Source organism: Malus domestica, chromosome 11, assembly GCF_042453785.1.
Source record: "Malus domestica chromosome 11, GDT2T_hap1".
Taxonomy (NCBI): domain Eukaryota; kingdom Viridiplantae; phylum Streptophyta; class Magnoliopsida; order Rosales; family Rosaceae; genus Malus; species Malus domestica.
The window spans coordinates 745521-772787 of NC_091671.1; the positions used below are offsets into that span (position 1 = coordinate 745521).

At 37.4% G+C, this 27267-nt stretch overlaps 4 protein-coding genes and 1 long non-coding RNA gene across 11 annotated transcripts; 1 reads left to right on the forward strand and 4 right to left on the reverse strand.

Moving 5' to 3' along the window:
• The first annotated feature begins 308 nt into the window (after window positions 1–308).
• Window positions 309–4325, forward strand: LOC103447042 (F-box/kelch-repeat protein At1g55270). Its single transcript, XM_008386214.4, has 2 exons — window positions 309–778; window positions 2704–4325. Exons 1-2 carry the CDS (start codon window positions 716–718, stop codon window positions 3952–3954), a joined length of 1314 nt encoding a protein of 437 aa, XP_008384436.2. The 5' UTR covers window positions 309–715; the 3' UTR covers window positions 3955–4325.
• A 2943-nt stretch (window positions 4326–7268) lies between these two features.
• Window positions 7269–9401, reverse strand: LOC103429790 (uncharacterized). Its single transcript, XR_011573042.1, has 2 exons — window positions 8730–9401; window positions 7269–7495 (listed from the first exon to the last, which is right to left on the reverse strand). It is a non-coding gene; the product is annotated as an uncharacterized lncRNA (long non-coding RNA).
• A 1517-nt stretch (window positions 9402–10918) lies between these two features.
• LOC103447011 (uncharacterized protein At5g01610-like) lies at window positions 10919–14371 on the reverse strand. Its single transcript, XM_008386184.4, has 2 exons — window positions 13585–14371; window positions 10919–11285 (listed from the first exon to the last, which is right to left on the reverse strand). Exons 1-2 carry the CDS (start codon window positions 14065–14067, stop codon window positions 11241–11243), a joined length of 528 nt encoding a protein of 175 aa, XP_008384406.1. The 5' UTR covers window positions 14068–14371; the 3' UTR covers window positions 10919–11240.
• Window positions 14372–15864: 1493 nt separating this feature from the next.
• Window positions 15865–17471, reverse strand: LOC103429792 (non-specific lipid transfer protein GPI-anchored 6-like). 2 transcript variants are annotated; one of them, XM_070807928.1, is made up of 4 exons: window positions 16915–17471; window positions 16696–16797; window positions 16393–16568; window positions 15865–16054 (listed from the first exon to the last, which is right to left on the reverse strand). In XM_070807928.1, exons 1-3 carry the CDS (start codon window positions 17432–17434, stop codon window positions 16432–16434), a joined length of 759 nt encoding a protein of 252 aa, XP_070664029.1. In that variant the 5' UTR covers window positions 17435–17471; the 3' UTR covers window positions 15865–16054; window positions 16393–16431. The 2 variants fall into 2 exon arrangements, with proteins under 2 accessions (XP_070664029.1, XP_008366146.3); XM_008367924.4 differs by lacking the exon at window positions 15865–16054 and having other exon boundaries at window positions 16197–16568.
• A 4406-nt stretch (window positions 17472–21877) lies between these two features.
• LOC103422559 (long chain base biosynthesis protein 2a-like) lies at window positions 21878–27238 on the reverse strand. 6 transcript variants are annotated; one of them, XM_070807930.1, is made up of 13 exons: window positions 26907–27238; window positions 26748–26803; window positions 26454–26650; window positions 26295–26360; window positions 26057–26145; window positions 25804–25931; window positions 25593–25717; window positions 25418–25511; window positions 24509–24881; window positions 24283–24350; window positions 23883–23960; window positions 23108–23218; window positions 21878–22189 (listed from the first exon to the last, which is right to left on the reverse strand). In XM_070807930.1, exons 3-9 carry the CDS (start codon window positions 26577–26579, stop codon window positions 24829–24831), a joined length of 681 nt encoding a protein of 226 aa, XP_070664031.1. In that variant the 5' UTR covers window positions 26580–26650; window positions 26748–26803; window positions 26907–27238; the 3' UTR covers window positions 21878–22189; window positions 23108–23218; window positions 23883–23960; window positions 24283–24350; window positions 24509–24828. The 6 variants fall into 6 exon arrangements, with proteins under 6 accessions (XP_070664031.1, XP_070664033.1, XP_070664034.1 ...); XM_070807932.1 differs by lacking the exon at window positions 23883–23960; XM_070807933.1 differs by lacking the exons at window positions 23108–23218; window positions 23883–23960 and having other exon boundaries at window positions 21963–22189.
• Window positions 27239–27267: the final 29 nt, after the last annotated feature.

Sequence of the window (27267 nt, forward strand, 5' to 3'; positions counted from 1 at the left end):
ACTTGTAAGTGAGAAAATTCAGGTTCGATTTCAATGAATGACGAGTTCAATACCTATTTATGCTGATTACTTATGCAGTTTAACCCAAAATCACCTTCAAATTTTGTTGTATAAACAAATTTGTGTTTTGAATTTAACTAATTAGGTCATTGTATTTCATCCCGTCAACGGCAACACTGGTCCATCTTATCTAATTTGATGTTAATTTATATATACGAGTCTTTGCATGTGTGTAACGTATCAGTAACGCTCTAATTAAATGGACAGAACAAAAAGCTTTAACCATTTTAGTTTTTCAGCCTATACATACAGAAATTACTTATCAAGATACAAAATCAGAAGTTGGTGAGCCCATTGTCCAGCTGTACTCTTTGGTCTAGAGAGATAAAGAAACAAGAGACTGCAAGCAAGTCTTCTCTTGTAGAGAGAGAGAGATTGAAAGAGAGAGAAGATGTGCCCTCACATTTTGATGTTGTTCTAAGTCTAACTTCTCAGTTGGTGGAGGACTTCTATTTTTTATTTTTTTTCTGCATTTTTTGTTTGCATTTGCAGTGATAAAAAGGAAAAACAAACCTCCCCAGAAGAAAACAAAAGGCTTCCAGTTCATTTATGCTATCTGCTGGATCGGATTCAAGAAATTGAAGTTCCAGCTCCGAAGTGGCTTCTCGATCCAAGCTTCCTCCCAACCATTTTTCTATGAGCTTGTGATTCGCAGATGGACCAGAACACTGAACAGTCTTCCAATGCTCAGAGGGGCTTCAGAGTTCAAGCTCCACTGGTTAGTCTCCTCGCTGATATCTGAACCCAATTTCCTTTTTATGTTTTTATAAGTTTTTCTTTAAATTCATGGCATTTGGGAGATACCCAGATGAAAGTTTAGCTAAATTGTGAAAAATTGTGGAGAAATTTTGGATTTTTCTTTTTGGTTTGTGTTTTCTTAAGATTGTAGAGGTGCTCAGCAAGTATTTTTGTTGAATGTGTGATTCTTTGGGGAAAGGTTTTGAATTTTTATTGTATGAGGCTTCTTACTTCCCAAACGGATCTTCCTACATATATGTATAAACGCTGGTATACCAAGAATACGCAAGAAAGGTACTTTGAATTGATAATTCATCGCCAGAGACGGCTTAGAACCAATAGTTCATTATCTAACGGACTTTTACATAGGGGATGGGGAAATGTTTGACTTTGATTCTTATGAGAATTCAGCTGATTTGTGCAAAATTGTTGAGAAAAGATTGGACATTTGGTTGTGAGCTTGTGTGTTTGAGGTTATCTGGTTCTTCGTGATTTGCATTGTCCTTTTGCTTCTTCTGTTTTCATGAGCTTTTAGGGAACTTTGGAATTATTTTGTGAGCATACGGGTTCTGGAAATGCTAAAGCTTAACTTCTTCTTTTTGTGATTTATTTCAAGGGGGTTATGGTGATCTAGGGATTAAATCCTAGTTTTCCTTTCAAAAAAGGGATTAAATCCTAGTGATTTATTAACAGAGGGAACATTTTGGCGAAGAAGGAATTTGATGATCATTTGTTAGGATTGTTCTCACTCCGCAAGCTGCGGATTTTTTCTTCTTGAGTACTCTAATAAATGCCTTTGAGGTGCCTGTTCTGATTTCGTGGTGTTGGGATTGTGTTGGCTGCTAATCAATGATGATCAAGTTGGAACCTAAGACCTCTCTCTCTCGGTTTAATTATAAAGTGTGTTCTTCCCAAATGTCTGTATTAAAGAACGAAGTTAGAGAAAGGAGGTCATTCTTGTTATCCTGTCCTAGCTTTTTGTTGCTAAGAAATTAGTGTTTTTTCACAATTAGCTGCCTTCAACATGAGTTTCAATTATGTTCTTGTAACATTTACAAGTTTTTTTGGTGAAATTACTGCATTTACTTTTCAGTACCTGGAGGGTTATTCAAGCCATTTCCATCTTGTTCTCTGGTGTGCATTTGGATGAGGGACTTGGGCCAAATTTATTAGGAATAAAAAGGTAAAGGTCGTACCCAGTGCACAAGGCTCCCGCTTTACGCAGGGTCTGGGAGAGGTAAATGTCGGCTAGCCTTACCCCTATTTATGGAGAGGCTGCTCCCAAGTCTCGAACCCGAGACCTACCGCTCATGGGCGAAGGCACTTGCCATCGCACCAAGTGCGACCTCTGGCCAAATTTATTAGGAATGCACTACAAAAATTAGGAAGAGGATCTTGAAATGACTAGATGCAATGCGTTTGAGATAACTTTCAAATGACTCCTTAGAGGTCCTTAAAGGTGTCATATGAAAGTCCTTTGTTTAGTGTCCTTGTAGCATGTTTTTAGCATTTTAGCAATAGCTTTGTAGTGCTTGAGTAGTTCATTTGTTGGGCAACCATATCATTCTTTTTGCATGATAAATTATATGTAGATAAATACGTACATCCTTTAACTCCTCCACCTCTTTCGTGCTGTGGAAAAGGATTCAATTGCTACTATCATTTTTTTGTATTTTATACTTTTGTTACCATCCCAGATTTGTTTTTTATTTCAGTGGTGCAAATCATGTTATTAACCTAAGCAGTCCCATATAATGTCACCAAATCCGTACCTACCGTATATCTGTTGTCATAAGCACATCAAATTATATGTCACGGACTCGTGGCCACTAGCTTCCCCTCGGTGTTTCTAACTTACCTTTTACTTTGGTTATCTCATGCATCCTGTCATGCCTTGGTTTGCAGGTTGACTCCGTATCATGCTATTGTAAAGTAGATGCAGGCTTAAAAACAGTTGCAGGGGCAAGAAAGTTTGTCCCAGGATCAAAAATTTGCATCCAGCCTGATATCAATCCTAATGCGCACAGGGGAAAAAACTTACGCAGGGAAAGGACTAGAATCCAGCCACCCCTCCTGCCTGGTCTACCTGATGATCTTGCAATTGCTTGTTTAATCAGAGTCCCCCGTGTTGAACATAGAAAACTCCGTCTAGTTTGCAAAAGGTGGTATCGCCTTCTAGCTGGAAACTTCTTTTATTCACTTAGAAAAAGTCTTGGAATGGCAGAAGAATGGGTTTATGTTATCAAAAGAGACCGTGATGGAAGGATCTCTTGGCATGCTTTTGATCCTACATACCAGCTCTGGCAGCCCCTTCCACCCGTTCCTGGCGAGTATTCTGCCGCGCTTGGTTTTGGTTGTGCTGTCCTTAGCGGTTGTCACCTGTACTTGTTTGGAGGAAAAGATCCATTGAAGGGATCCATGAGACGGGTTATTTTTTACAGTGCTCGGACAAATAAATGGCACAGGGCACCAGATATGCTTCGGAAGCGCCATTTCTTTGGCTCTTGTGTTATTAATAATTGTCTTTATGTAGCCGGTGGGGAGTGTGAAGGAATTCAAAGGACTCTTCGTTCTGCTGAAATTTATGATCCGAACAAAAATCGGTGGAGCTTTATTTCCGATATGAGCACAGCTATGGTGCCCTTTATTGGGGTGGTTCATGATGGAATGTGGTTCCTAAAAGGACTTGGGTCACACCGTGAGGTAATGAGTGAAGCCTATACTCCCGAAGCCAATACCTGGACCCCTATTAGTGATGGGCTGGTTGCTGGGTGGCGCAACCCGAGTATTTCTTTAAATGGGCAGCTCTATGCTCTGGAGTGCCGTGATGGGTGCAAGCTTAGGGTCTATGATAGAGTATCAGATTCATGGATCAAATTTATAGATAGCAAGCTTCATCTAGGGAGTTCTCGTGCTTTGGAGGCTGCTGCACTTGTTCCCCTTAACGGGAAGCTTTGCATTATTCGTAATAACATGAGCATCAGTTTAGTTGATGTTTCAAGTCCAGATAAACATGTCGAAAGCAACCCTCAGCTTTGGGAAAATATCGCCGGTAAAGGTCATTTCAGAACTCTGGTCTCCAATTTATGGTCAAGTATAGCAGGCCGAACTGGTTTGAAGAGTCACATTGTACACTGTCAAGTGCTCCAAGCATGACAAGCTGAGAACTGGCGTCGGTGTTGCTTATGCTTTGTGTGAAGCAAGAGTTGAGATGAGAAGCATTGTTGGTGCATCTGTAGAGCCAAGGCGGTCATCTCTTGCAAGAGATCTGGTATGTGACTGGCGATACTGGTTTCGGAAATAGAATTTCGAGGTTGTTGGCCTCGGAAAAAGATTTATGAGGCCATTTCTTTACATTCATGATCAAGAGAGAGCAGATAAATGTGTAAATCTAGTTATATTGGTCTAGGCCTTTTTGTCTTGTGCTATGGGGATTTTATGTTTAGTAGCATGTAATCTTAGAGATGCTTTTGTGAATATACATGTGTCATTAGAGATCATTCAATATATTTTTTTCATTAGAATAATGTTTGGCTACTCAAAGGATGAGTAGAAGCCCATACTCAAAACTTTTCGCTTCTAGTTCATAGGCTTTCGTGTTTTTTATTAGAACTGTATAAATCAGTATAAAGATGATGTCTGCAAAAAAATCAATTAAAAATAAGGTGGTTTAGTCATCGAATTGTATAATCACAAATGGACGAAAATGGTAGAAGCATACAAAGTGATTTATAATATGAACTGTTCCGATTATAAGCATAAAGTTATGTGAATCAAATACGAAGAATTTTGAGTAGGAGTTCCTATTCATCTGAGTAATCAAACATCGCTCGTTCCATTAATCCATCATCTATTTCTTTTTTGACATCTTTGTGCAGGGGGCCATGATAATCTTTAGAAACGTTCCAAATTCATCGGAACGGACATCAAATTTCTTATTTTGCTGGAATATATCAATGTCACGACACAAATAATTTTAGTTATTTTTGTTCCAAACAAGTAACAAAAGACATATTTCAAACTCCACGAGCAATCATATCCTGAAACCGTTTGAACGACTCTTCCCTTTGAATCTTGAGCTGGTTTCTGAACTTTTTGATGAAGGCATCAGCCATTTCATTGACGTCGACTTCCCGATCATCTGCCGCATTCATCCTCCGGTTCACCATCTGTTTCTTCATTGTATTCTCCTTTTCCTTCTGCATCCTTTTGCTCCCGCCGGCAGCAGCAACCTCTCGACGAACATCCATCGCAGCAGCTTGCTCGGAAAGTTCAATAACCAAAACGGTTTGATCAATTTCTTGACGTCGGATTCGGCAAGGGATTGAAGAGAAACGTGCCCCGAAACTCAAAGTCGATTTACGTTGTTTGGAATGAGCACGATGAATGTATTTATAGCTTCAAACGTTTCTAAAAACTTAAAAGCATGAGTTTCACATGGATTGAAGCGAAGGAAAGGAAATGAAAGAAAGAGCAAAGAAGTTACAAAAGAGTAACAAAATTATGCTTACCCATAGTGAAAAAGCATTGTTATCATTTTATGCATGTCAATTAGGTCAAAGATTGTTTATAAATATATAATTACTATTCTATTGGCAAGTTGGTGAAAAATTAAGTAAAATATTTGGAACAAAGCTTGGCTGCTTAAAAACAAGCAGAAAATCATGCTCTCTTCTCTTCGAATAACAACTTGACAAGTGTCTAAGTTGTTAGTTCAAGTTTTAATTTTTATTTTTTTGGATACTTGTTAAGTTGTTATTGGATGAAAGCAGAAGCTCCTGCTTGTTTTAAAGCAACCAAGCTTTGTTCAAATATTTGGATGGATAATTGAAACCCTAATCATTAATTAATTAGGCTGATTTTAGATGACATAATCATAGACTAATAGTGCATGCTGATTGTTATGGTAATTTTTTTTTTATTTAAATATTATTAGCCATTATTGGCTGCCGGATTCAACCATCCAAGACTTTAAAATTGGTGTTATTTGTAGAGTTCACCCATTGGGTTTGGTTCTAAAATACATGATTAAATATGATTAATTAAGTCTTCGGTTTCTAAACAAATCTAATTACATAATAATGGTTGACCACAAGGATTTGGTTCTAGTTCATACTTCATAGTACATACATTAACCAATCGCTCTAGGAGAGTTTTTACCATTGCTTTCAGTATGAATCTGCCGCTTTACGCCATTATACGGTCGATCTGTATTGTGCGTTGCGGCTCGAGTAGGTTTTACCAGGATTTGGCGGCTGAACCTGAAGTTCTTTTGTGTCTGCATGATTCTCTTTAGATCATTTCATCTTTGCATTCGGATTCGTTACAGACATGACGTCGAATGGGTTGCTAGGGAAACAGCTTTGCCTTCGGATTCGTTATATGAAAAGCCAAGAATTCGTCTGAAAGGTAAATTTCAGAATATGTATGAAAGCCAAGCAGCAGGGACAATGGGAGACTCAATCCCTATCCACTGCATAATGTTTCACTTGTAGAAACAGCCTAATGCTGCTGTATCTTCTTCTTTTTTGGGTCAAAGGTTTACTTTATTTATAACATAACAGATTATATAAGAGAAGGCTCAAATACAATAAACACAAACAAAAAGATGGACCTCCATAGTAAACAGGAAAAACACCAAAGCAAACGCTAGCAGCTTCCTACTTCCGCCGTCAATCCGCTAGCCGAACGAACATCCCCTGCACCCATCTGAAATCAAAATAACTAGAGCCCCAAAGTTGGATGAAAACAGAGCTACAACAGGACCCCAAAATAGAGCCCCAAACTCCTCCACAGCACACCACAGCAGTAGCTGCCACAAATGGAAGGAAGCTAGTGGGAAAAACCCCACTAGCAACAGTGTCAACAAAGGCAAACTAAAGGAAGTGGTGTGAACACCCGAGCCAAAGCTCTACTCACCTTCCGGGAGAAGCGCAAAAAATCGCGTTGAAAAAAAGTAGGAGCCAAGCCGGACTATGGAGTTGAAGAAGGAAGAAGCCGATCTGGATTGGGGAACGTGGGGGAAAGAGGGGGAATAGGTGGAAAGAAAAAAAGGGGAAAAGGTGGAAAGACGGAGAAAAAGTGGAAAAGGTGGAAGGAAGACGAAAGGAAGCAAAGGGAAAAAGTGGAAGAAGGGAAGAAATGGGAGAAGTTGGAAAAGGGACTGAAGTCAAAGAAAGCAGATGCACAAGAGGTTGAGTGGCAAACAGGCCACTGGGCGGGGGTAAATGGAAGATGAAGAAGGAGAAGGAAAGAAAAGGAAAAAGGAGAAAGGAGAAGAGAAGAACTGCCACCGACCCTGACCATAGCTAGGGTCGGCGGCTGCGGGAAAAACGAAGTGGAGGACAGTCACACACCGGTGAGAAAAGCTCTCAGAAGGAGAGAAAGGCTTGCTTTTTGCTGCTGTATCTTTTCCCTTACAAATTTAGGAAGAAAAGAAGAAAGAATAGACTGAAAGATCCACCAAATAATTTATTGACAAGCATGAAATTTATATATATACTCATTAATCACAAGGTTTACACAAGAATAACCCCTCTCTCGCGCGCTCTCTCTCTACTAAGAAGAATTCATATGCACATTTATTTGCTTCTACTGGCCACTTTGTTCAAGCATACAGATGACTGCATGAGATCGAGGGAAAGATCTGCAGATGGTTTCCTTCTTCCATGCAGTGATTGCATTGTACTTTTTCTACCTGCAACAATATCAGGGCAGCTTCATTAGTCCTCCCAAGATTACCCTAATTTTCGATTTTAGCAAGTAAAGCCTACATTAGGCCAATGCCAATGAAACCAATTTAATGAAGCAAGTCAGTTTAACTTTTGCTTAAGAATCTAGACAGAAACTTTTAACTTTTAAATAGAATCAAATCCTCCCTCTTTCAATTATTGGTGAAAATTTGGGTTTAAAATGTTGTCTTTCGAACATAAAACATACAGCCGGGAAGCTGCACAATGTTGTCCAGCTTCCCAGCTTTATGATTAGTGCTTCACATATGAAGCTTTCAGGGCTTCAACAATACAAATTTGGTTTTGGTTTTGTTTTTATAGGAACCTAGAAAGCCTTTTCATCATGCAGCATCACTAGAAACTTCTTTTTGAATGATCCCTGCAGAAAACTTGGAATAGATTACAAGATTTTCACCAGCATAGCTCCACCAAATCTCGTTAAACGGAGAAATGATAATGCAATGCCGCCCTTAACGATAACTGAACCAGCTCATTAAGTACTGAGAACTTCCTGCATCAGAAATTAAGAAATTAAGGTCCAAGATGGGGTTGATAAAGTTGATCTTTCGACCTGAGACCTGAACCTCCAATATTTGAACACTACCTATAGGAGAAAACTAAGCAATGCCCCGAAGAGTTAGAGCATGGATAGTAGTGAAACAAAGCGAAAAATGATTGGAACAAGATTTGCAGTTCTGATGTCAAGTGCCTATATGGAAGTAAAGAATGCAAGATTCCAAATTTTGGTGATTCAAATGTCAAGTGCCTATATCATCACCTGAATATTATTTTTCAATCTGTCTGCAATAAATCTTTTGATCTTCTGTTGGTCTAATAATCTAATCTGCCGAGACTAACAATCAACAAACAATCAGTTTCCTCCGATTTGATTCAATTATTATTTTTCAATAGCCTAGCCTACAATTAATCTTACAAAGATCAAACTCAAGAGGAAAAATATAAAAGGCTGAACTTCCTAAAAAATCCAAATGCTTCTGTAGATTTTTTGTTTTGTTTTGTTGCTGCAAGCTTTATTAGATAGGTGGATTTACACAAACCCGAGGTGCAGGAGTAAACGCTCATAACCACTCGAGCTACACGCAAAAACCAGTAACAAAAAATTCTAGACTTTCCCATTTAATCCAACAAAAAACAAATAAAACCAATAATTCTGTATTTTCTAGAAGGAAAGAATAATACCTCAGATTGACTCAACAGAACCACTTCCGACACCATGGCAAGCCTTGTTCTTACAATCAGGAATATCTTCAAACTGTTTCGCCGGCAGCTTCTCCGACAAGGCACCAACGTAAAACTCAACGGAATCCGATCCTTTGTCACGGTGAATCCCGGTAACAGAAACCCAAATAAAAAGCTTCTTGGCTTGAATCCCAGACACATCAGAAACTGCCCCATAACTCAGCTTCCCTTTAATATGCTTGTTGTAGTAAACCAACTGATCAAAGTGCACGTAACACGGGCTTCCGAGGAAGATCTCGAAGCTTCCATCTTCTGCGAGAGTGTAGGATTCTACGTTGTCGGGTAAGAGACCCTTTGGGAGGCCGTACTTGGGGAGGAGGTCGTGGACGTCTGCGATTGATACGGAGGTGTTGGATGGACCGTCAGGATTGGGTTTGAGGTATCTGAGGGATAGAGTTAGATCGGTTTTTGAGAAAAGGATTAGGAGGAGAAGGTAGAGAGAGATCTGAGCGGTGCCTGGTGCCATTATTGCAGAGCTCTGAGGAAGAAAGGTGAGAGTTTGACTTGGGGAAGAACAGAGGAGGAAGAGAGATGGAAGTTTAGGAGAATACTGAGGGGTAATATAGGAAGAAAAATTTGTTCTATGATTGGGCTGGATGGTTGTTGGTATCCAATGCACTTCTTTGTTACGAGGGTAATTTAATGACAATTTTAACCCTGTTCGATTATTCCAAATTGTAACATCCATTTCCCAAGGACAAATGTGAAAGTCCAATACAAGATGATTATATTGTCCTTACTTATTACTACGGTTTAATGTTATTTCTTTTCATTTTAAGTGATAAATTTTATGTTCAAATTTTATAAATAATGAGTTGGTAACCAATTTATTCCCCCATCATCTTATTATAAACGTATTGATTTCGATATTTAAAAAAAAAAAAGTTATGTTGTTGATTACAAATGTTATATCGATACAGATATAAATTTTTGGTAACATGAACGACACTCATATAGCAAATTGATGGCTTTATGGAACAAGAAAATGACAACGTAAGATAAAAAGTACATGTTGTCAAAAGAAGAAAGCAAACACAATCAAATTTCTAAGCCCTCTCTGCATCCTGGTCATCCACACGGTTACCATCGCACAGCCTATAATTTACATTGTCTAGGAATTGGAAATATGCATATCGCCATGTCTTCTTAACCATCAAGGGACCACAAACTCCCCAAAATCCTACGATGAACCCAAGTACAATGAAAATACGAAACCATGGAATTTGATTCCCATCTTGATCATCTGCATCTTGATTGTTCTTATTAGCCGTGTCATGCTGTCATCAACACCATTGATCTGTCTGCATTCATTTGGAAGTGGATCGCCACAAAGTTTCGGGTTCCCCTCAAATGCAGAAGAACTGAAGCTTTGGAGCTGAGTGCTTTACGGTATTGGTCCTTCAAGATTATTGTATGAGCAGTCGAAATCATTCAAGAAACTGAGGCTCGCCAATGACGCCATGTGATATTTCTCAAGCTACTCACTCTTCAGAGCTCATCACAGTGGATGGCAGGCTCGAGTCTGTTCCACCGCAAACAAATGTATCTACGACTGCAGGATGTTCCACAGCTTCTGCTGTTATTTTCCCGACATGTTATAGAATGCAAAGCAGCCTCTCTGAGCACTCATGATCTGTTATTCGAATGTACTGCTGCTGCCAGTTTGAGATTCTGTTATTTCCAGATGTTAAATAACTTCGTAAACTTGATTCACCACATGATAACTCGACCGGTGTCTTGCCAATGAGCCTTTCCTCCATGAAAGTCCTCGAAAGCAATCTGCGACTGAGTCACTGAGTTCTAACAATATAGAGGAAAACCTGAGATTCTTCCCTTCCCCATTCAATCAATTCTTTAGGCGAGCAAATTCCAGCCAGCTGTTTATGGCTTGGTTGAGTTTGATGGATTCCGAAACCTTCAACGTCCCAATCATCAAATTTCAACATGCATGCTTCGATTAATTGGCATAATCTTCAGCTAACAACGTTAATACATTGTCTTTATGTTTATGCTTCCAGATTAGTCTGTCAAGTAAAGTAAAACGAACATTCATTTCAGAAGGATGTCAAAGAGAGGAGATAGTTTGCCTCCGATTTCCACCGACACTTGCGACAACGCTAACAAGGTAATATCACCAAGATGCACACATATCCATTTCAACTTTCACCCTTGATATTAACGGGTAGAAGTAACAGTCTTGAGTTTTAACATCCAGCTTAATATATACAAGATTTGATTACGTCATACACGATATTTGACGATATTGCAGTCTGCAGATACAAACTACGCAGTTCCAACGAGTAACACTAGTAAATTCCCTTATGGAGTACATAACACTGAATTCTTCTAAAACCAAACTCGACGGCTTTGTGAGTCTGGAAGTGTGAACTACTTCTTGGAGAGCCCCTTTGCTCAGCCACTACATCGTACAGCATAACCACTCGGTGGTGTCTATTCGGTAATTAGCATCTCAATTTCTTCCACTGGGGTTGGAAGCTGCAAATCACCACAGGAAAAGAACATGTTACATACATATCGGTAGGGTGAAGCACAAGAAGTACGTATTCCAATTTGAAAACAGCATAAAAATTTTCAGGAAAATAAACTTCTTACTTTAAAGCTCACTTATGCAGACATCAAGGCAACCTAACAGCAAAGGTTTAGTCACTTGTAATCATGTGATTCTAAGGCTTTTCCCTCCTTAAAACCAAAATACATAACTATGTTTTCTTTGTCATTGGTCTTTCCTTGCCTACTAAGGCGATAAAAGACTACACTCTTCACCCGCTTCTTATCTCTGCCAAGGCTCCCAACAGAGCAAAAATGACTTAAGGATAAACTTATAGCATCTTTAATATCTCTAAAACCGCGGTCACTCATTGTCAGTGTAAAATATAAGAAAAATAAACCAAATGGAGGTATTAATTTTCGTGTGATTGACGAGTTCAACGAAATCCACTTGTTTGATTTTCAGAGTTTCTCTAGAGAACATTCCTAGTCCTTTAACTCCTAAGTTAACATTAAGAAGCCACGGATACAACAATCTCATCCTCACAAGACACAAGCCTATCCTATGCAAATACTTACTCCCAAAACTCAAGATTTCTCACATTTTCAGAAGAGAAATAACAATTAATAAATCTCAACACACCCTTCTTACCCATGATGGGACCACCCAATTTCCTATCTTTCACTTAATATCGTAGATTCTAGATCAATCTTTAAGGTGCAACACACACAACAGTTTGAACTGATAATGTTATGCATGAGAAACATATTGAGCATCCACAACCCCCCATCCCAGTTCCAACCCACATATTGAAACCCTATTAAAGTATCAAACCGATTGTAAACCACAAAACAGAAACGGCCTTATAGCACCTAACCCGCCAAACTAGCAGAGGATGAGAGGATACAAATTACGCATGAATGGTCCCTTTCTTTCATGAAGAATTCAGTGTACTTACTTTCCAATAAAATGCTCCTAAATTTTGGTGACTTGGTTTTCATGATACACCCACACTAGACTTTAATTCAATTTCCATTAGACTTAAAAACATGATCTCATTCCCTATGAATTCAACCATTCAATGAAACCGACCATAGCTTCACTCAACAAATAAACATGCCAGTACATTCTATTTCAATGTAATGCATAAGCTTCGCATAAGACAAGTTTGCAGACTCTGTACACTGTGTCGTTTGTTACGCATTATTGGCTGTGTTGTCAGGTTGTAGACAGAATAATTTGCTGTCCAAGCTGTTATATGCTTATGACTTTCACATGCAGCCACCCAACTGTCTCAGTAGTTTATTAGGGACACAGCACTCTTAATTACTACTTTTTGGCCTTATATGCAAGCTGATGACTAAGGAAGTTTCTTGAGTAGCTTTCCCCTCTAGGAGCACTCAACTCTGTGTATTTTTTTTTTTTTTGGTAGTTTTCTATTTCGGTTCATATCAATTACTTCCACAAATTCAAATAACTTAACTACCTACTCAACTACCAGGAAAAACAACGACAATTCAGAAATTGAATTAAACTTCTCATATAATCACACATAAAACACAATCTTTACAAACAAGTTTATTCTTTTTAACAAAGATGTTCACTTTGTTATGCAGGCAAACAATACTGTACCTCTGCAATCCCCCATCCCAGTTCCCACCTAAAAATTGAATATCTTAGTCCCTTTGTTTCCAAAAATAATTTAGTGACTAAATCTAAATGAACTCACTATCTTTACAATAACATGCTCCTAACTTGGTTTCCATCATACTCCAATACTAGACTCCCATTCCATTTTAGACTTGAAAACAAGACCGCATATCAATGAAACCCGCCATAGAATCCTTCTAATTCAATGTAATGCATAAGGTTCAAATACACAGACTCTGCACACTGTGCTTCGTTACGCGCTGTTGGTGGTGTTGTAGTTTCGTCAGGCAGCAGACAGTAACTTAATTACCTCCTCAATTACCAGGAAAAATAATGACAATTCAGAAATTGAATTAAACTTCTCATATAATCACATAAAAAACACAATATTTACAAACAAAATTGATTCTTTTTAACAAAGATGATCACTTCAAGGATCCAATTTATACTTTATTTATCTAATTTAGCTCTAAAACTACAAACCCACAAGCGTAAAGTTGCAGGAATTCAAAGCTCAAAAATCCAATTTACACACAATAATTCAAGAAAAAACGTAAGTTTATAAAATCCCAAAAGCAATCAAGACACAAAAGCGATAAATAAACAGTTACTTAAGTAATCAAATATATAAAATACCTGAATGCCCCGTTTGAACGACCCGACGCAAGAACCCGATAACCCGTCACGGCAAGACCGGACATTTTCAAACTGATCGACGTCGAGCTTCTTGTTGATGATCCCAACAGTGAAGTAAATGCTATCGGACGGCGGCAAATCGACCCTGATCTCGTCGACGTCGAACCAGAACAAGAACCTCTGGACCTGAATCCCCTTCAAGTCGGTGATCGCCCCGTATGTGAGCTTGCCCGTTATGGTCTTTTCGTAGTAGACCAAGTAATCGAACTGAATGTAGCAGGTCTTGGGCAAAACGACGACGAATCCGCCGTCGTCGGAGAGCGTGTAGTTGGAGACCGACGACGGTAAGAGACCGCGGGGGAGGCCGTATTCGGGTAAAATGTCGAAGACTGTGGGTGGGGAGTTAGAGAGAGAAAGAGAGAGACTTGGGAGGACGGAGAGAAAGAAGAGGAGGATCGGGATCAGACCCAGATGGGGAGCCATATTCGGGTCGGGTGTTAGAGAAAGAGTGTGTGGGTTTTGATAAAGTTCGGTGCTTTTTCGGGTTCTTGACTATCCTTTGCAGGTTGGATTTTCCGGGAAAGATTTTTGGGTGTATATATTGAGGGTGAGAGGTTTAGAGGAATCTGTACCGTTGGATTTGAGAGGCTTGGACGGTTTGGATTTGTTTTTGAGGTTGGTGTGGTATTTATGGGAAATCATGGGTTTTTCTTGAAGTCCAGGTTGGTCGGCAGCAGAAGAACCAGACAATGGATAATGCTTTGGTAAAAACGAATGGAAAAGGATATTATGAATTAAGAAAAAGAAAAAAAGAGTTCAGATGGATGAGTCACGATTGATAAAAAAAATAAAATGGATGAGTCACTACTATAACCAAAAAGAGGGAAGGAGATATAAATAGAAAGGTACACCAAGGCATGGGTTACATTTCATGATTCATCAACCACAATTAGAATTTGAGTCTAAAAAATGCGTAACAATTTCTTGAACGACTTATTAATCTGACACGAAATAACATGGAAGTAATAATTTTTGGGTTAATTTGTCAACAAGTCGGGTCATTATCGGATTACACGTTAAGAACTCGTTAACGAATCAAATCGTTATTGGGTCACCTATTAAGATAATGGATATGACATGTAAATAACACAAATACAATTTGTTTATCTGGTCTAGACATTTAGGCATGACAATTTCTTGCACGATCCATTAATCTGACTCGAAATGACACGTTAGCGAGTCAGATTATTGTCGAGTCACCTGTTAAGAACTCATTAAGATAATGTGTTTGATACAAAACGATTTGTTAATATAAAAGGTTTGACACGGAAGTGACACGAATACTACACATAGGCTATGAAGTTTCTACTACGAAGTTTCTAGCATTTTTATATGCTAAGGAATATGTTACGTTAAGTTTAGATCGTCTACACATACGTAATTTTTTTTTCTTCAAGAAGATCAACTAGTTACTTTATCACGATAATCTCAAGTAGCTCACAGCTGGTGGCGATGCATATTGTTAAATTTTACTCATGGGCATACTTATGATATTGTCCTTCAAGCCCATGTGGCTTTGTAATATACCATGGCCATAGCTTTGGGCTTGAATTGGAGATGACGAACAATAATGAAAAAGGGTGTGCTTTACGAACAATAATGAAAAAGAAACGACAAAGTGACTGTTTTCTATTGTAATTAAAAATTGCTACATATTTTAACTTTTTCGCATCGAGTCTCATGATTTGCATAAGATCGTTATTTTAACGATCTCTTAAGGATTACGTGCACCCTTCGTCGTGAAAGAGGGATAGCTACCCACTAGCTCTAGCTCCTCTCAAGAGGCACTTCTTTCTCTTTAATATTAAGGAAGTGAGGAAAATTTGATCATTTGCCAAAACATTAACATCCCAATGAGATCTTTCAGGACTCTGAAAACATTGAGGTCTACTAACATTCTTGACTGTGTCTACAAACTATAGTTTTTAGATTGGCAGTTTACTAACCCAATGTATCAGATTGTTTGAAAAACGAGCAATATTCATTATTATGAACACTGCGCCTGGTGAAGGCTCAAAACAAGTACGCGAAACATTCACCAAAATTTCATTTCCTTCAAATTTTGTGGGTTACCAAAAAGAAAGAAGAGAAATTGAAGATATATAGTGTAAGAATATAAACTTGAGACTAGGTGATCTGGCATTGGCTATCTGAAACCAATTGGTATAAGAAAGCCTTATGGGAAGATGTATACTAGTTCTTGTCAATAGAGAATTCTGCTGGAGTAATGAAATGATATGGATTAGGAAAATATAAGTTGTTTTCCATAAGGATTCTAATAGGGAGGCGACCTCTCCTTTCACAGGAACACGCTTTTTTGGAACTGAGTTCTATTCTTAGTTTGAGCAATAAGCATCGTGACAGAGAGAAGAAGAGCTGCTGCATTCAGGTTGATCGTGAATAGCCATGGCTGCATCCAATGAAAGTTCTTCAGGTTAGTATGCTTCAACCTTATATGAATTGGTGTTTTGTATTTTGTTCGGTTGTGATTCGAGTAACTGGATCTTGTTTGTGGTCTAGTGTTAACATATAGGACATAAAAGTGATCAATATTTGTTGCCAAAAGTGACCATTTTAGTTGCTAGCTATAATTTTGTTAACATTTGTCATTACAAATTACAAAACATGATATAAGGGGTTAGAATGATCCTAATTGATCCATACACGCCCCATAATAATATCCAATTGATTAATATATAATTAGAGAGAGAAGTGCAGAGGATGAGAGAGAGAGAGAGAGATCATTACACACAAAACGATCAGCAATAAGGACAAGGCAGTCTTGTATCAAGCATAAAACACTAAGTGTGAAATATAAAACACCAGAAAAGTCCCAAATAGCATCTCTATTCCCATCAATCTATTTTCCAGGCTCCCACCATCACTCTTTGCTTGAGCAACTGTACCACTGCTTGTAGAATTCACTATAATAATTAACATAAAACCAAGTAAATTAAACATATATTACTAGATAAAGAACTATTAAATTGTAATTAAATTAATTACCAATCATAATATGCTAAAATTCTAGGAGTAAATTTGTTAGAATACCGCTGGATGTAGGGGCAGTAGTGTTGCTTCTAGCTTCAGTGTTGTTTTCAAAATCCCGGAACATCTTCGCGTCCGAAGAGTTTGATGGCAAATTCAAGAGATCTGAATCCATCACCAACGTTGAAAATGATCAAACTGGTGATCTATATAATCATGAACATTTCTAGAGAAATTAAACTAATTAATATATACTTCAGTTCAGTATATATATGTACTTACCAATACATGTTGATATGTTGACAGGTACATGACAGGAACTAGGAAGGTTCAAAGCAAGAGTGGAATTGATCTTAAGGCCGAGTTTCGGATCGTCGCGGTCCTTAAGTAGGATACAGAGGCATTTCTTGCTCTTCTGCACCACTTCTTTAATTCCACTGCAACAATCTAAGGTTGGAGTTTTGGCATCACCGCCGACGTACGGAAGACACGGGGCAAGCCCTACTAGTTGGTCTGTACATTCTGCCCTATCCTGGTCTATGTTGCAGCTGCCAAAACCAACTAGAAATATCAACACCAAAGTGCATGTGAGTGCCTGCACACTCACATCCTTTGAGTTACTCATTGTAGTGCAGAAGAAAGGAGAGATGAGGGCTGCGAGAGAGAGAAGAAATGGGTTTGTGTGTGTGTGTGTGTGGTTTTTCTGCTTTTTCTTGGCTGCCCTTTTGGTTTTTATGCCATTTGAAAAGTAGTTGGGTGGTGGAGTGGCAATAATTGTGCAAGCATCTTGGTATAGTTTCATTGGAGGCTTCGCATGTGAAGGGACACGTTTTACCTTAAAATCGCAAATGCTTGTCACATAGTGCACCAAAATATCACATCTGAAAACTAGAAGAAATAATGGACTCATGTGCAGTACTGCCCTACCGTTTGCGCAAACCCTGAATGAACGGAAATACCGTCCTTTTTGCAACAGCAACACCCCCACCCAAAAAAATTGGGGAGTAAAGGACACCGGTGTGGTAACTTCTCTATCCCTTGATTGTAGAAAAAAACGTGGCTTAAGGTGTTTGTATGTGTCAAAAGTATTCAATTAGTAAGACTTCTGAAATAAAGATACACCAATGTAATAATTTATATAACTCTTAATCATATATAAGACGTGAATTACAATGATTGTATGAATCAAAATTGTTCAATTAGTAAGACTTCCGTAGTAAAGAAACACTGGTGCAATAACTTATGTGTAACTTTTAACCATACACTACGTATGAGGTTTCAGAATCGTTGAATTAGTACGTACTACTTAAAAGTACATTAATATGGTAATGTTTTTCTTCTGTTTTTTCCACACATGAGGACAGTTAGTTGGGGGATCTTTCAGTTGGCCTGAAGGATGAGTTCTGTAATTGGATAAACAAAAGGGCACTTCATTGTATTGTGTTGTATGGTTTTTTTTTGTTTCAGTATCAATCTCAAAACCAGAAGCAGAAAACACAAAATTTAAAATATTTCTCTAATTTGTTTCACTTAAGATCATTTCGTACGTATTTAGTTTTCGAAACTCGTGATTATCTGGATTCAAATCTCGAACCCGTGACCATTTTCATTCAACCGTGATTAGATAATGGCTACTTTATATCTCTGATATTCTTTGTAGGCAGACAAATCTGCCTTACAAGGAAGTCGTAAAGAAGCTTTGGACTTGTTTTGCTTTTAGAAACTAGGGTTTGACTTCTTCCCCATGTGATCAAATGCTCTACTGTTTAGAACTTTGTTTCCATGTTCATGATGCTATAAAATTGGTTTTCTTTCCAACTTCCAACAGAGCAATATAAAGTCCAGTACGATTGTTTCCAGAATTAATGTTTTAGAGGGAGAAGAAACACTTTCTTAAACAAAAATCGAATGATATAAATTAAAAAACTATTTCCGCACACTTCTTTTAATTTTTATAAGTATCTTTGAAGAATAAATTAAGAATTATCATACACAAACCTAAGATGAATGAACACGATAATCTTTTCTCTTAAAGATATCTATAAGTAGCAACACGCGACGAGATGAACATCAAATTCAATAATTTATCATGTACAAACTTCATTTATTTAAACACCAATAATGTATGGATGTAGATTTGTAGTTCAAGGTAGATAAATGGACCATTCCTTCTCTATCAATATTTAGGTCATGTGTGGAACACAAAAACAGGAAGGAGAAGGTAACCATGTAAATGTAATCAGATCACACCAGTACATAGGTGTTAGTTATAAATCACACCCTTATATTTAAAGCCTTTCTCCTACCTTCTAACAGCGTCACGTCGATCGATCACATTGCGATCACTAGTGTCCATCTTCATTAATAGGACAGTTATAACCATTTATTTGGTTTCAATCTCGAGTTTTTGTTTTCATAGGCTTTTAACTTTTTATTAACATCTCCTACGTTTCACGACTAAGTTCGAATCTTCTGCACCTAAATTTGTCTGTAATCTCTCTCTGGCTTCTCTTAGCTTTTGACACGTGGCCACACGAACTTCTGTGGCCTGTCTTCCTCGGCAAATCCAAACAACCCGACCAAGAAGACGACGCCGGCGACGAAAAAAAGGAAACCGATACTCAGATGCAGGAGGTCGAGTTCTCAGGCAATCAGCTGGTATTGCTCCAATCTCCAATCGCATCTGGTTGAGAGTTCAGGCAAAAATCCGACATTTCTGATCAGATTTGCAATTTCAGGTCAGTTTTCTTATCTGGGGTTTTCGAATTCAATTTTCTCATCTGGGTGGCATGCAACGCTTCCACTCAATTCGTTTTAGCTACATCTTTTGTATAAAAAATGTAAAAAAGATGCCTACTTTTTGTAGAATTACTCCCTTATAAAAAAGGTCAGTGCTTTCTAGTTATTTTGCAGGGATTTTTCTAGTTATTTGGAATTCGAGCTTAAGGAAATAGAATTCATACTTACTTAATAGTTAACACTTAGAGGAGTTCTTGGTTCTTTATTTTGTTCAGTAATGTTAAAAAAACTAAATTTGTAAACAAAGTTTTAAAAATTAAAGAACATAAAAATTAAGGATTGGTTTATTACTTACACATGCTTATTCTTATTGGTGACATATAATTTAGTTTGCAAATTTAGTCTTCAAATTTAGTATCCTTAGCATTATTTCCCGAAGAGTTAACGCCGTCTATAATTTGAAGTTAGTGTGTACACATGTCAAAAGCTGGTTATGTCACAGAGAGGCCGCAGGGAAATTTCGACGCATAAGATTTTAACTCCTGAAACTCATCCTCCCTCCATCGGGAAATTTGGAAAACTAATCAAAATTTAGATTTCATATAGAATTATAGTCACTCTTTTTAATTTTATGATAATTATAACCAAATATTGATGTGAAAATACTAACATACCCTTAATGACTAAAAACTTTCTCATTTGCTCTTAATGGTGAAAAAACTATCAATAGGCACTGTCTACCTCAGCCAGTGCAATTCTTTGCAGTCGCATTTCTTCTGCATAATTTGGATTCTGGGTTTCAGAAATTTGGATGGCCAGGGGTGGATTGGTTAACGTTTCATTTTTTTGGGTGTTAGTTTTTGTAAATTTCTCAGGTTAAAAAAATGAAATGTTATTGGCACTCCAAAAATCTCATTCTACACTCTTCACAAATGTATTTTTTTTGGGAGACTTTGGATGCGGTCCCTAGTTATGAACAGTTTTTTACTGAAACCTTGTTGGTTTTCAATTTTTGATTCAAGTCCCTAAAATTAATTAATAATTTATTTCTATGTACGTTACTATATTTTTTAAATTAAAAATTAAAATTTATAGTTGTTTATAGTAATGAGATTTTAAATAAAAAACCATAATTTGTGGGATTAAAAATATTAAAATATAAATATACTATTGTGTGTGTGTGTGTAAACATGGGTACATTCATAAAAAATAACCAAAAAATTATTGTATCAAAACATGGGTACATTCTTCAAAATGGGTACATTTAGCAAAAATAAAAATGGGTACAAATAAATAAAAAAATATGGGTACAATACAAATAAACTTTAAAAAATATGGGCACAAAAAGAAATTAATATATGGGTACAAATTAAAACTGAAAGGAAAATTGGTACAAATTAAAAAAGGGTTGCAAATTAAAAATGGGTACAAACTAAAAATAAAAATATATGATAAAAAATTTAGCCATAAATATAAATATACTAATGGTAACATTTTTAATATTAAATGAATATATTTAGAAATATTATTGAAATAATTAATGATATTATTAATACAAATGACCTTGATAAAAAATTGAAAAGTAATAAGGTTTTAATCAATAGAGTAGTAAAAATAAGGATGAAAACCTAATTACTCCATTTTTTTTTTAGTAGTAATAACAATTCCCTTAAAAAAATTGAATATTTCAGCATTCCTAGTTGGGCTTCAATCTAATGTGCTTTTGCTTTCTTGAGTACAATTTGAATAAACTCATCAGCTTTTCTGACTGATGCCCAAACGCGCCTATGCTCTACTCTGTTTGAATAATAAGTTGTCAAAAACCAGATTATAGCATGCTAAACAACCGTCATTTCTGACATTGCAGGCAAACTGCCTCATCATTCCTCAATAAAATTTTTGCAGGCAATCTCTATTTATCCAAATGAAAAAACATCATTATGTTTCACATTAGAATTTTTTGGATATTACAATTGATGGTTTTATTTAGCTAGTGTTGGGGAGAGAGAGGAGAGTGAAACCAAAGCAGAGAGCAGTGAGAAGAATCAAGTGGGGTGGAGGAAGGAACGGAAGCAAACAAGAACAAGTTCATAGAGGGGTGGGGGTCAGCCAGATAAACTATCGAATGACTTCCACTGGACTTGCCACAACTTGGTAAAGAGTACTGTGGTGGTAGGGTTTCAACAATTGAGACGAACACTTGAGGTAGGAGGAGAAGAGAAAGTTTTAACCTAAGGGTAATTTTAAGTCTTTTTCACTTCAATTTTGGTTAATTTTATAAGAATTGAAAAAGATCGGCTATATTTCAATTTTTGATTCTTAAAATGGTTATATTTCCAAATTTCCCCCATCCATCAATAAATAGTAATAAAGGATATGTCGACTAAAAAAGGATTACAGCTAAAGAGGAGGAAACCTATGCGATCTAGAGAGCATATCTAAATACATAAAGGATGCCAACATTAAATAAATAGGACAACGAAATATCGGAACCAGCAGCAACAAATAGAACTAAGCAGGAAAATGATTGATAAAAAAATGTCGTACACAGTGCACAAGGCTCCCGCTTTACGCAGGGTCTAGGAAAAGGATTGATAAAATAAATAAATAAATAAGAAATTGGACAGAGGCACAAACCACGACATGAGCTTTGTTTTTTCACCATGAATTTTTCATGGCCTGAAATCAAGAAAATGACATGTTTACCGGGATTTTGAAGTGGACGCCCGCAGCAGTCCGAATGACAGCGATCATCCCTCTTTTGATGGTCCATAATCGACCCGGGACACTCATACGAAATCTAAAAATGCAGCATTATCTGGAAATAATATATATCGTTCCTTAGATGCAAACAAAATAACACTATGGCATGATATTTGATTAAGATCCGTCTCTACCAGTTTGATGGAAAAAACACACACCCCTCCCATGCGGGAATGAACCTAACCATTTAATGAAAAAAAGACGAACACCCATGTGGGAATGAACCTAACCACACTGCATGCACTCACATACACTGCATACACAGACTCACACACACCGAAGAATGAACGCATCATATTTAGTTAGCACCGTTCAACTTTAAAGCAGTGAGACCTTCTAAAGGCACAGCCTAACTGGACTCTGTTCAAATAACCAAATTGAGAACAACAGTTCAATTTTAGAAAAGTTGTATAGAGGGAAAAAATAATAATAATAAACAAAGAGAGACAAAACAATCCTATAACCACAACTGAAAAACAAAACCAAAATGAACATAATAAAATATCAGCAGAGCATGAACACTAACTAAGATCCTTTGGAAACATGTGTTGGTTACGTATAATATATACGCGCATAAATTAAGAAAATGACTTGAGTGCCCTAGCAGTGGTCTTTACACTGAACCAAATCACTATTAGGTTAATTGTATTGATTCAAGCATCTTCTTTTATGTGCTAAATCTCTACTAAATTGCCCTACGAAAATGACATAAAACTAATTAAATTCCCAATATATCTGAGAAATACAAATTTTAAAAGTGTGAGAATATATGCAGCACCAGGATGTTGCAGAACTCACTGCCCCAATTTAAGATTCGGTTTTTGTCCAATGTATGTATATGCTTAGATACATCTGAGAATTTGCTTTGCAACAATTGCTACTCTCATCGTCTTTTGAGAGAGATGGATACAAAGGTAAAGATTACAATGGAGAATAGTTAAGAATCCCTCTAAAATACTAAAGAAAAACATACCTAGAACGGAGTAAACAACTGTTTGTCTCCATAGCAGTTTCTCAGAGCATTTATGCTGTCAGAAAGATAGTGCTCCACTCCAGAAGGATGGACAAATGTACCAGATGGAGACTGACCCAAGGAAAACATAATTAAAAGTTAGCATCTGATGAACAATTAAGGTGATGCAAAAGGGCAACACATGATGTGAAATTATTATACCAAAATATCTCTAATCATCCAATAAAATAAAACAGAAATTAAGCACAACAATATCAAAATTAAAAGGAAGGAATAATATGAAACCTTGTGCATAGAACGTTCATGAGAATGAATCACACAACAATCAAGGGTGGACAAATCACAAAAGTGACAATTAAAGGGCACCTAACGGACACCCCCATCTCTCTCTCTGCAATCGCAGAAATCCCTCGGGTTTGAGGAAGCAAATGGAAAACGAAATGCTTTTCCAATCCCCTACCCATACCCATACCCATACCCATACCTCCCTTACTCATTCCTTTTACCCTCGTAGAAAATCCTTCCATCTCTCTCTCACCCTTGGCCCATTTCTCTGTCTGCAAATCGCAGAAAAGAAACCCTAAACAAATCCCTGAAATCCCTTGCCTAAATCCTCCCACATTTCTCTCGGACACCCCCTATCTCTCTCTCTCTGCAAAACCTAAACCAGATCTCCTAAATCCTATCTCAGACACCCCATATACAGCAAATAAGCCAAGATATTAAAGCAATCTCTACATAATACTTTGGAACAATGAAGCAAAATGGTACTTGCTTGTTCCTTGTCCAAAACCGTTGGTGCCGCCGCACATTGTTATCAATTGTGGGTTTATCAAATCCTTCATGGCTTAGACTGCATGAAGAATTAGAAACTAAAAGATGAATATATGCTATAAATCATCATATAAATGTAACTGCATATAAAAAAAAAGAAGGGAATGAAAAAATTGAATTCTATTTCATCACTATGTAACTGCATGAAAAGTTACATTGAATGCAAACCCGATCAATTTCCCCAAAGTCATTATTAACTGAAAATCAATACCAAACCCATAAATACCAACATTGAATTTGGCAAAACCCAAAAACGAAATACAAAAATTTACTCATATAATCACAAAAAAACATGAAATTTGAGCACCCATTTGGTCAAGTAAAAGGATAAAGGCACTCACATCATCATAGTACTCTTTGGGAAGATCTTCTAATACTGGTTCTTCCTTGTTCTTGCTTTTCCTCAGAACTGCCATAAAAAAACCCATAGAAGCACACAAATTCAGAAAAGAAAAGGTCCAAAACTACCATAAAAATTCCATAAAGCATACAAATTTATCATAAAGAAAAGTTCAAATTACAAAAACCAACTGATGTGAGTGAGTAGTGAGAGGTTGTGTTAGGCACCTGAAACACGTTTTGGTTTCAATTGAGAGGGCCATAGCCTTGCATGCGAGGAAGATGACGATAGGATTTCAGAGACAAAGAAAGGAGGAGTAAGACGACGGAGGCGAGATAAGGGAGACGGCGGCGAGAGGAGGATAGGACGGAGGCGAGACCATCTGTGGTGCGACACACAGTGGGTTTCATAGCTATTAATTAAAATACGCAACATGAAAGCCTGTTTGATCACTGTGCCAGAGTTTCTGCTTGTCTGCAAAATTGGCACACAGGTTCACAACTCATCGTCTTCCCTTTATCAATAGCTCCTTTAAATATCCAAATGATCAAGGTCGATCTTGCTCGCAGAATACTTGATGAGCTCCTTTTGGTAATCCACCTAAAACAAATAAGCACAACGTCTATGTAAACTGGCATTTCACTCAATTATACATTAGTTATGGCATCTTTGGAACTAAATGACTTCAACCTTAATATCCTATAAGCAGTGTGTTTCTATATTTTAAATCCTGTTATAATAACAGGTAAATATAGATGATACAAAAGTAATTTAGTTCCATCATGCATAAAGGTGCAACCTCCAACCTGAGCTTCACATATTTTTCTTTTAATTTTAATGAGTAAAACTCTATTCATGTTATCATCAACATCTCACAGAGCGAAGCAACATATTGGAAATGCATATCCGATTAACAGCCCTTTCATTCGAGTAATTAAATAAATCCATAACACGGATTAGAAAAACGGGCAAATAACCGAAAAACCTGTCATTTACTTGCAAAACTCCTGCCTAACCCAAGACTTTGCAATTAAATATAAACTAACACTTCCTCAGTGTGCTCTCTTTGTATAATTTGATGCCAAGAACAAATCCTCAGCATCCACGCTATACAATATAGTAACTAATGAACTTACTATTGTGTTGGAAAACACAAACTCTAGTTCCAGATCCTCTTGCGCCATTGACAATGGAGTTATGGTTCAAAGAATCACTAACAATCAAGTCTCCCTGTAAAGTCAAATGGCACATATTCAGATAAGGAATGTAAGCACAAAATTAGAAGTCATACATTTGAGAAAAGATGCAAACCTTCCCCATCAGAATAGGAAGGATAACAGAGTTTGTGACATAACCCATTCCGAAAACTATAGCAGCAGGTTTCCCAACAAAATTTGCAACACACTCTTCCAGCTCATTATGCAAATCCATGGTGCCTGGTGATAGAAGCGTATCATGGTAAATTCATATAGAAAAATAGTTCAAACAAATTTTCCTTGCAAAGTAGTATTAGTATACCAACCGCCATTAACTCGGCTACTACAGGTACTGGGAGAATATTTTTTCAACGTCTCAATAGCGTGAGGTGTGCAGTACTCATCAGATGCAGCAAAGCCAAGGTAATTGTAAGATCCCAAGTTAAGGCATCCACTGGTTTTTTTTTTGTTAGCATGCATCAGCCGAGTTACACAATGAGAACATAAATCAAGAAAACATAACAAAAGGCGTGAAATATACATGAAATTGCGAAATCGGAGGAAATTTGTAATCGTTACTTGGAGTGTTTTGTTGTAGTCATTGGAGTAGCGTTCAACCACATCAAACCAAGCATCAGGAGCACTTGCAATAAGCCTATTAAAACATTCTGACCAGTCAAAACTTGAAAAAATTAACCAGAGTTATCAATAATTATGTTTATGGGACTCCATGGAATTCAAGCTTAATTGCAGGGCCAGCTGCATCCATTTCATACAGCTCAAGAAATATAACACAATCAAATCAATAACAAAATACCTGAATTCGAAGATAAAGCCGGCGAATATAGAAATCTTCAAGTCCTAAACAGATTGGAGCATAACCCTGATTTTGGCAACAAAGCAATGCTTTTTTTTTACATAAAATTACAGGAAAAACTAAACAATAGAAACAAATTATGTACAACGATTACGGAACCTGCATATTGCTAGCACTCCACCAGTCGATGATTTTGCGGAAGAAATCTCTGACTTGGTCGAAAACGAAGAGCGATCCATAGCTGAAGTACGTGGTTAACGCGGTTAAATAAGGGATCGCAATCATTTTTTGCGGTGGGACAATTGTATGATCCGAAAGCTGGAGGATTTGGGAATTATTGTCTCCGCCACATTTTCCTGCAATGAAAATAACAATTGTAACAAAAATCAGATATTTGGATCGAAGGTAAGACTCTAGCATTTTCTCCGTGTCACAATCATGCAGAGCTTTTACCTCAATCGAATCAAATCCAACACCAACCCATCATAGCTCGATGATCACTCAGAACACTGAACGTAAAAATCAACAAAATTTCACCACTTTAAATTATAATTCGTTTCATATTCTTTAATCCACTAAAAAAGCAAAATTAAAATTAAATTAAAAGTGAACCTGGTGGTCGTGGGTGCCGCCGCCGATGAGGAGGTCGAAGGGATTGATTTTAGCTTTTTCGTTGAAAAGCTGGCTTTCTTCTTTTCCTTTTCCTAATCAGATTCTATTATGTGTAGGTCTTCTTTTTGTTCCTTCAAAACTTTGTTCAGCATTCGCCTGAGGAGAGGGGACATGGTTCAGAGCGAGACGTCTCCATTGCTGCGACCCTGTCCATTGACCTTGCTGCAGTTGCTTTTAAGCTTCTCTCCTCTCTGAAAGTCGCATGCCTTCCCCTCACCAAACCCCTCTATCTCTCCCTCCCCCTCCCTCCTTCCCTCTCTCTCCTCCTCTCTGCAAGCAGCATGCCTTCCCACCAAATCCC

Bases quoted from the DNA above. Each gene is read 5' to 3' on its own strand.
- LOC103447042 (XM_008386214.4), top strand. From the start codon at position 716: ATGGACCAGAACACTGAACAGTCTTCCAATGCTCAGAGGGGCTTCAGA. The intron at 779-2,703 runs GTTAGTCTCCTC...CTTGGTTTGCAG, and splicing joins TCAGAGTTCAAGCTCCACTG to GTTGACTCCGTATCATGCTA.
- LOC103447011 (XM_008386184.4), bottom strand. From the start codon at position 14,067: ATGGCTCCCCATCTGGGTCTGATCCCGATCCTCCTCTTCTTTCTCTCC. The intron at 11,286-13,584 runs GTATTTTATATA...GGTGATTTGCAG, and splicing joins CGTTCAAACGGGGCATTCAG to CTTCCAACCCCAGTGGAAGA.
- LOC103429792 (XM_070807928.1), bottom strand. From the start codon at position 17,434: ATGAAACTATACCAAGATGCTTGCACAATTATTGCCACTCCACCACCC. The intron at 16,798-16,914 runs GTAAGTACATAT...TGATGGATTCAG, and splicing joins CAACATATCAACATGTATTG to ATCTCTTGAATTTGCCATCA. The intron at 16,569-16,695 runs GTATTCTAACAA...TAATTATTATAG, and splicing joins TACTGCCCCTACATCCAGCG to TGAATTCTACAAGCAGTGGT.
- LOC103422559 (XM_070807932.1), bottom strand. From the start codon at position 26,579: ATGATTGCGATCCCTTATTTAACCGCGTTAACCACGTACTTCAGCTAT. The intron at 26,361-26,453 runs GTTCCGTAATCG...TGCCAAAATCAG, and splicing joins GGAGTGCTAGCAATATGCAG to GGTTATGCTCCAATCTGTTT. The intron at 25,932-26,056 runs GTAACGATTACA...AAAAAAAACCAG, and splicing joins ACTACAACAAAACACTCCAA to TGGATGCCTTAACTTGGGAT.